At 39.1% G+C, this 7932-nt stretch overlaps 1 protein-coding gene across 1 annotated transcript; it reads left to right on the plus strand.

The window, feature by feature from the left end:
• LOC110394874 (carboxymethylenebutenolidase homolog) lies at positions 298-7075 on the plus strand. Its single transcript, XM_021388930.1, has 5 exons — positions 298-508; positions 1179-1286; positions 3142-3284; positions 3692-3783; positions 5437-7075. Exons 1-5 carry the CDS (start codon positions 303-305, stop codon positions 5614-5616), a joined length of 729 nt encoding a protein of 242 aa, XP_021244605.1. The 5' UTR covers positions 298-302; the 3' UTR covers positions 5617-7075.

Below are 7932 nucleotides of genomic sequence, written 5' to 3' on the forward strand. Positions count from 1 at the left end.
CGGGAGCAAAACAATAGTGATAGAAAACCTATAGGTTTTATAGGTTGTTTGTCATCTTACAACTTTTGTCTCTCTTCATTTTCAGCTTAATAACGTATAATAGACTAAGAACCATTCTGAATTGGTACATGGCTTTTGCGTTTTACTACTTTCTCCTTTCAGACAAGGACATCAGTGTTATTTATCAAAGTTATTGAACTACTTTCTGCAGATTGCACTTGCCCTTGTTTATCTTAATCTTGTACTAACAAATTTGACTTTCTCTCTTATTTTTCTTTCATTTTTTTTCCCCAGGTTTCCAGATGGCTGATCCTTTCCTATATAATACCGGGGAAAGATCTGGATATGGGTGCCTTGGACATGAAGTGCAAATTGAGCATATCAAGGCATATGTTTGCAGACCATCTTATTTCACAGACAAAGCCGTGATTGTTATTCATGATATATTTGGATGGATGTTCCCAGACATTAGATATATAGTTGATTTAATTGCAGGTCATGGATACATGTAAGCACCCATCTTTCCTATTTTCCTCTTAAGAAATGCACTGACAGATCACCAGGCCCAAAGCTAAGCACTGTGTATGTTTTCCACACACACAGGGCAATCATACCACTTCACTCTGAGAGAATAGAAAAGCAAAGGGACAAAATGTTCCCATAGCCATCAAAGGTACTGAAACTGACCAGTCAAAAATGGCTACCTGAGCAAAAAAGTACAAGAGGGGTGATGAAGTGATAGCGTTTGTGTTCATGTGGCAGTGTGGGTAATTAAAAGATAAAAAAACAAACATGAGTATGAACTTTTAAATTGTGTAAGCTTTTCAAAACAAGTCTTTTGGAGTTCATACAGCAGTAAGGGTTGCTTTAACTTTTATTAGCAAAGAGATAAGAAAACATTTATTTGGAAGCAGGAGAGTTGCTTTATTCCTTTACTTTTGTACTAAGTGTGTCTAAGGAAAGAAGGAGAGTTTATTTGTATGTTTTTTTTTTCTCCCATAGCAAGACATAAAATTTTAGCTTTGATGATTGCCAGAACAGGATAAGTAGAATATGATTCAGATGATAACTGTGTAGGTGTACACCCTGGAGTAGAAAAGACATTGGAAGATGTTTAAATATCCACAGATTCTCCCCACCTGGACATGAAAGTTGACTTGCTTCCATGTCTCACACAGAACCATCTGCCCAGACTTCTTCAAAGGGAAGGATCCCTGGAAAACTACTGATCACTGGCATGACTTTGCTGACTGGATGAAAGAACGTGACCCTATGAAAGTAGACAGGTAGGATGCATAACTGTGCTTGCATTTAAAAAAGCATTTAGCAAACAAGGGGTATTTGTATGTATCTGAAATTTTTAAAGTGGCCCCTCACAGCAGGGCAAGCTGGCTGCGTGCACACAATTATTTATTCTGGGTGATTCTTCTGTGGTCCCAAGCACTACCTTGGAATTTGGAAATGGTCATCTGCTCCATCTATATCACGCTGCTTATTGTCCCTGTCTGCATGGACTCTTTTCTAACTACTAACTTTGGGCTGCAAAGGCCCATAACTGGTGTCCCACAGGCTATGAAACACTCACTACTCTCACTCACCAGTGCAGATACTGCCTCCAGGTCCTATGGATAAGGAGGAAAACTCTTCCACGAGTACAAGTGCCAGCTGTCACTTGCTGGTTTTTCTTTCTCCCTTGTAAATGATAGTAGATGCAGCTGATAATCTCCTGAGCTGTACTAGATCAAAATTTGCAGAATTTGCCTGAAAACTTAGACATATCTGATCAACCACACTCTTTTTCTCAATATATGAAATAGAATGGCCACTATCTGTAGATCCTAGCAGTGCTAGTGAAAAAAAAGCTTCCTTAAATTAAGGTAGGTATTACTGTTCCTTCAGAATCTGTTACCACAACCTGAAACTTCAGAGGATGATTGACAGTGATGCCCTATTACTCAGCTATCATCTTGTAAGCCACAAAGTGTTTATCTGGCCCCTGCAGCGCTCACAGCCCAACCAACACCTCTCAGCAAAGCTTCTGACAGTATAGTTGCAGAGCTGTGACTGAAATTTTGGCAAAGACAAATGACTAATACCTGTAAGAATTCCTACTCCAAACAGTGTGTGGGTAGGTAAGCACTATCTTAACCAGTTAAAACCTGAAGGACATACCTATGCTGTCTACTGAGGTTGACTTGTAGCTGCCCTTAAGATCTCCCAGAGCACCAGGAATCCTATGTGCCCATGACTTATGTTGAACCATCCCAAATAAACTAGATCTGAAAGAGCCTGTCCATTCATAACATGCTGTGCATACAGCCCTTGAATGTGATCTTCTGATCATGGCACTTCCATATGGTTTTTTGTCAGAATATCCAAATTTATGATAGCCATACTAATATACCTAATACTTGAAAATATGGTTATTAGTATACACACTCTGCATTTAAAATTCACTTAAAATCCTGTATGTAATGAAAAAGATAAAATAGTGACACCCTTGAAGTTAGCAATAAGAAATTAATTTAAAAAGTGACCTGTTTTGATCTATACTAAAATCAACTTTTGTATGTAATTCATTATGCCTCATGCAATACTCATTTTTTTAAATGTTGTAGCTAGTGACATATTAATTTGGAGAAATTATTATTTAATATAGTATTTTTGTATGTGGGCTTGGTTGGAAATTATTAACTCACTCAACAGGAATGACACACTCAGGATGATTCTTTATCTAAATAGGTAGACTCAGCAGAGATAACACATTTAAGCTTATCTATTCCCACATTCCATAATGCAAGATGTTGTTCTGCTCTTAGATATTTCTTGTCTTTAGTTGTCCTGTCCTAATCAAAGTGATTCAGTGAAAAAATGCTTCTTTTGAAAACAAAGGAGCAGGTCACAATTCAGGTAAGTATTTAAGCACCCACAACTGTGTATTGCTACATCCCTAAACTAGGACCAGAAATGTTAACTCCCGTTCAAGAACAGAAGCCACTGCTTTTTTATGTACTCTCTATTTTAAAAGATTGGAGGTGCAGGTGCAGAAAATTTCATGTATCTCTTTTAATTTACTTCTTAAACCGTCAAATATTGATTCTACTATAGATCCCTTAGTTCTCTTTTGTTTATATGTCTTAGGGAAGCTGATGTTGTCTTGAAGTATCTAAAGGAACAGTGCGATGCAAAGAAGATTGGTATCGTTGGGTTTTCCTGGGGTGGAATGGCAGTACATCACTTGATGCTGAAAAATCCTCAATTATCCGCTGGGGTGTCCCTCTATGGTAGTGTAGAACACATGAAAACTTATACGGGCTCACATCACTATACATAGTTTGTAAGTCTAGTTACTGCTTTGTAGTGTTTTTTGTAAGTACTCAAAGGTGAGTTGAAGATTTTAATTGTGGTTATTTCAGCAATGTGCTATGTTGCTATCAATATTTAAGAATACTGTACGTTGAAAAAAAAAGTGTTTCCTTGTGCACGTACATTTTCTATTATTTTTTTAGTGCTCAGAGAATGGAAAAAATGTTTTACAAATGCTCTTTTCATCCATCAGAATAGAAACTCTTCTCAAGTAAAAAAAAATATTTAACAATTAAACCTAAGTAGAAATTTTGTCACAGAACTTTTCATTCCTCTTGCAAGATTGATAACCTCGGTAACAATCTGTTTCTCCTGTACATTATAGGAATAATTAGGGACTCAGAAGAAAGATACAACTTACTAAATCCCACATTTTTTATATTTGGTGAGAAAGACCACACTATTTCTTATGACCAGGTAAGTTGTACTGGAAATGGTTTTTAATTTTCCCATTGTTCTTCTATCCCAAAAAGAAATCCTAGCTTGTCAGAAACCATTTTCAGATGTGAAGAATCTTTTAGGCTGGATTGTTTTGTTTATATTTCAACTTCCCCCATATCTTGCTTAGGTTATTCAAAGTTTATTTTTGAGTTGAGAAATGCAGTAAAGATCTGTTATTGGTCTCTCAGTGGCTAGACAAGCAGAGTGTGAAACTGCGTATAAAGTATATACAACTTGTATAAACCAAACACCTCAAGAACTTGGATACTACAGTCATAGATGAGAGAAGAGGTAGTTAAACAACTGAATTTGGACCTTCCTTGAATGGAAAAAAATAGTGTCAGCTTAGTAACAAAACTTTCTAATGATGTAGACCAATGATAACTGCTTTTGGTACAACAAGGCAAAGTAAACTCTGTCAGAAGAGTGAATTTTTTAATAAGTTGATTACAACTTGCAGATTCTGTTTTGATTCCCGACTGCCAGCTATATTCTTACATAGCCCCTATAATAAACTCATCTGAAAGGCTGGATAAGTATATGTGTAGTAAACTGAGGCCCTCTTCTGTTCTAAGTCTTTTCTCTTTAGTGGCAATGATAGCATACCATCTCAAGCATAGTTTGTTGTTGCAATAACAAGGTCTCACTGGGGACCAGGCAGCATGCTCTGTGAATGAAGAAGGCAACAAAAATTTACTACTAACTGTGTGTTTCAGTACGTTGACCTCAAGTATGAAACTTACCCATGCAGGAAAACAAATTTTTCATTCACTGTCCCTCTTTTCTGGCTAAAGCATTTTTTCCCGGTCATATTTTTCATAATTCTTTTTTAAAATTTTTTCCATCATATGTCAGACATTGAAATCATCCCCTTTTGCCCAGAGATTTTCCCTCTCAGAGTGCAGTTTTGCTGAGTTTAATTTAAAAAAAAAATCCTCAAATACATTATTTTCTGCTCTGAATAATGAAGGGTTTTGTGAAAACAGAAAAACATAAGCATTAAATTACAAGAGATTAAATGTACAATGAGTAGAATTAAGCTTGCAGCGGTAAAATAAGTGGTCATCCCCCTATTTTCTGAATTTCTCATGGAAATAAGCACAAAATGCGTCTATAAATGTGTACAGGTACAGTATCATATGACTAGCACCCTGCACATACTTAATATCCAAAGACTGTGCAAGAGCGATGCCTTTTTGTTGTACAGTAAACTAAAAAACCAGTGGTGCTTTCTTAAATGTTACTACTGAGTCTATCAAAATATTTAGTACTGTGAATTATTAAGACTTGGGTAATATGTTCTCTCAGGGAATACATTCTCTCAAGATCGGAGTTTCAAATCAGGTTATAAGCCATATTATGCCTCTGAATAGAAGTGCACCTATTCATTTACAGCAACAAGATTTACCAAACCATCTCAGCGGTAGCTGTTGGGGGTACTTAGGTGCACCCATATTTTTGAAAACCATTTCAGTCTTACATTCTGAAGAGGGGTTTTCTCGTGTACTGAACAACAGAATCCGCCTCAAGTGTGACAGTGGAGAAAAGGCGGAGTTGTAGCAATATGATTAAATAAGTTTGGCAAACTTAAAAAACCACAGCTTAACAGAAAAATGTTTTATTTTACAGATTACCTTACTGGATGAGAAGTTGAAACAGTACTGTAAAGTTCCGTATAAAATTAAAGTTTATCCTGGACAGGTTCATGGGTTTGCACAACTGAAGCCAGAAGACATGAAACCTGTTGATAAACCTTACATTGAAGAAGCTAGAAAGGATATGATTGATTGGATCAAGACATTTATTTGACAAAAGCATGAAGGCATCAAAATCAGAGTTCAATTAATTAAATTTTAGAGAAGAAAACAGTCAAGAGGAAGACGGATAGAAACAAAGAATAGGAACAGTTTAGTTTACACTAATTTATTTTTTGCAAGGCTTACAGAGGATTGTGAACTCAAAGTTGGAGTGAAGGGCCATTAAGCATTAAAGCATTGCTTGAGTTTATCTTGATTTGTATTTGTTTCATTATTCTGCATTATGACATCAACAGTAATGAAACTGTTTTGCCATTCATATGTCCTAATGGGTATGACCTTTCATCCTGACATTAGCTGAGAACTTTCAGGTTTTGTTTTGGTATGAGGATTGTTCGTTGCAGGTATTAGCATGGAACCGCTCTGATTTTGCATGAAGAATGTTTTTATTACCTACAATGCATTTGTCTCAGATATACTGCTGTACTGAGCAAAATTCCCGTGCATGAGACGAGCAGTTGTCTGTGTTGAGGAGTTAGGAGGGAATGATGCTGTTCAGCAATCTCCAGGTATTCCATTACCAATGTTAAGAAGAGCACTTCTGGTATTGCTTCATCAACATCAAGAAAAAGCATAAACAGCCCCTCCTGACTGTGGAAGTAAGTCAGGCATGAGCACTGTGGAAACGAACTGCAGTGATCAGGCACAGGGCTGACCAACAGGTAAATCAAGTAAACCAAGTAAAACAAACAAACAACTATGAACAATAATTAACATTCCTGTTAACTTTTACTGCACTGCCTCCAGTTCTGCTGACCAGATGACCTTTTTTTTTTTTGGTATTTTGAACTTAGTTGCCTTGGCAATAACTTGGTATTTTGTGCCTACTCAGAGATCCTCAGAGTCTTCATCTCTTCTTATTTTCTACATCTGCCAGTTTCTTACATGATTACCTTAACAATGTGTGAATAAATCAAGGCCACCATCTGCATGGATATTACTTTCCCTTTGACAGCAAGAAGGTTTGGCAGTTTCACACATTGCTGTGCTCTTGACCTAACTATGCAGCGAGCCATTTATCTGCATACTTCAACAGGCTGAATGTGTTAGACAATATTGCCGCAAGGCGAAAAGGTGTGAAGTCACAGATGCTATAAGCGGGATGTAGCTCAGCCACTGGGTCAGTCAGTACCCTTGCTTTTCTGTCTGCTGTCAGCGTGTCCATTTTGCATTTTGGGCAGCTGTTTCTCGGCCCAGACACAAATCCCTAGCATGGGAAAGACCCGATGCTGATGGCTACGGGAGCTGGCTTTCCAGCGCCGCTTTGTAAGCATGGTGCCTGCCACAGCCATGCTTACACCAGGAAACGTCCACAAGATGGGGCCCCTCTCCGTGGTTGTCATCAAGGAGTCCTAGGGGAGGCTTGGCTCAGGTTGCGGTAGTGAACACTCAGAACGGCCCCGTCAAACACTGCAGTAATGGTGTGCTGCTCTCACAGGCAACCTGGCTTCTCAGTAAGAGAATCATAGAATCATAGAGTCATAGAGTCATAGAATCAATCATACAATCATAGAATGGCTTGTGTTGGAAGGAACCCCAAGGATCATCAGCTTCCAACTCCCCTGCCACAGGCAGGGCCACCAACCTGCAGATCTGGTACCAGAACAGTCTGCCCAGGGCCCCATGCAGTCTGGCCTTGAACACCTCCAGGGATGGGGCATCCACAGCCTCTCTGGGCAGCCTGTTCCTACATCTCACCACACTCTCTGTGAAGAACTTCTTCCTGACAACTAATCTAAACATTCTCTCCTTGAGCTTAAAACCATTCCCCTGTCCTATCACTATCTACCCAAGTAAAAAGTTGATTCCCCTCCTGTTTATAATCCCCTTTTAAATACTGGAAGGCTGCAGTGAAGTCTCCACGCAGCCTTCTCTTCTCCAGGCTGAACAAGCCCAGCTCCCTCAGCCTGTCTTCACAGCTCCACACCTTTCCTGTACTGGGGGCCCCAGGCCTGGATGCAGTACTCCAGATAGGGGCCTCATGAGGGCAGAGTAGAGGGGGACAGTCACCTCCCTCTCCCTGCTGGCCACTCCTAATGGAGCCCAGGATACTGTTTGCTTTCCGAGCTGCAAGAGTGCACTGCTGGCTCATGTTCATTTTTTCAGAGGGAAGCCAAGGGAAGCTGAGAAGAGGGAGCCAAGCTGCTAAGTATTGTCTCTGAATGCAGCAAGGCACTGCAGGCTGCTCGATTTGGGTACAGAGTGGAATTTCACCTCCTCAGTACTCTATAAGAGGGAGCCTTGGTTGCGTTAAATCATCATTACACCTTGTATTTCATTTTGCGTTGCTGCAAGTTTGTTATCTGAA

The sequence above is a fragment of the Numida meleagris genome, chromosome 2 (assembly GCF_002078875.1).
Source record: "Numida meleagris isolate 19003 breed g44 Domestic line chromosome 2, NumMel1.0, whole genome shotgun sequence".
NCBI lineage: Eukaryota > Metazoa > Chordata > Aves > Galliformes > Numididae > Numida > Numida meleagris.